Genomic DNA, 735 nt, shown 5'->3' on the forward strand with positions numbered 1-735 from the left:
ACACTACAGATAGAGACTCAATTGCTGCTAGATTCTTATAACTGAAAACAGTCTCAGCAGAACGTTTCTTGGCTTCCTGTGCAGGAATCTCAGGAAGAGCCAACTGACAGACTGTGAATACATTACGAAGCTGATCTGATGTGAGATCCAGAGCTCCATACAATGGTAACAATGCTGCCTGTGCCAGAAGTACATGACGGAAGACATCTTCTCCACAGGAGGTCTGAAGAAGTTCCTGATATGTGGCTGAGAGTGGTAGCAAACAAGCTAGAATCAATCACATTCATCACTCCTACTCGATACAAAGGATTGAAGAACAGTGAGAACATCACCATTCTGACCCAATGGCTGTTTCAAACTCTCCACACATCCTTCACTCACATGTTCCACACACATCAAACACAGAAGGAATCCTCCCTCATTCCCACAAACTGATTCCTCTCTCACACTCATATTCTCCTTCTCCTCCCCCATCACTGCTGCCAACTCCTCTACAGAACACTTGCTGAAGCAGGCTTGAAGCAATGCACATACCTCCTTCACTACTTCTGTCACATTCTATCTCATCATACATCATTGGGATCCCCCACATTCGACCATGTACTCAAACAGGTTACGAAGAATTGCTTATCAGAAAACACACCACGCAAAAACTGCAGAAGAAGGCAACGAGTAGGATTCAACGACTTCTTCTTCTTGAGCCAATGATGAATCTTCTCACTGATAGCATCCAGA

The 735-nt window shown here is 44.4% G+C and overlaps 1 protein-coding gene across 1 annotated transcript; it reads right to left on the reverse strand.

Annotated features, from left to right (window-relative positions):
* Window positions 1-474, reverse strand: JH06_5679 (hypothetical protein; the record flags this gene model as incomplete). The annotated part of the gene is made up of 3 exons (XM_014670524.1): window positions 1-267; window positions 297-348; window positions 382-474. Coding segments are annotated over 3 exons (412 nt in total), but the record flags the coding sequence as incomplete, so codon positions are not given.
* Between the last annotated feature and the right edge of the window lie 261 nt (window positions 475-735).

The sequence above is a fragment of the Blastocystis sp. subtype 4 genome (assembly GCF_000743755.1).
Source record: "Blastocystis sp. subtype 4 strain WR1 chromosome Unknown seqid_0261, whole genome shotgun sequence".
Lineage (NCBI taxonomy): Eukaryota > Bigyra > Opalinata > Blastocystidae > Blastocystis > Blastocystis sp. subtype 4.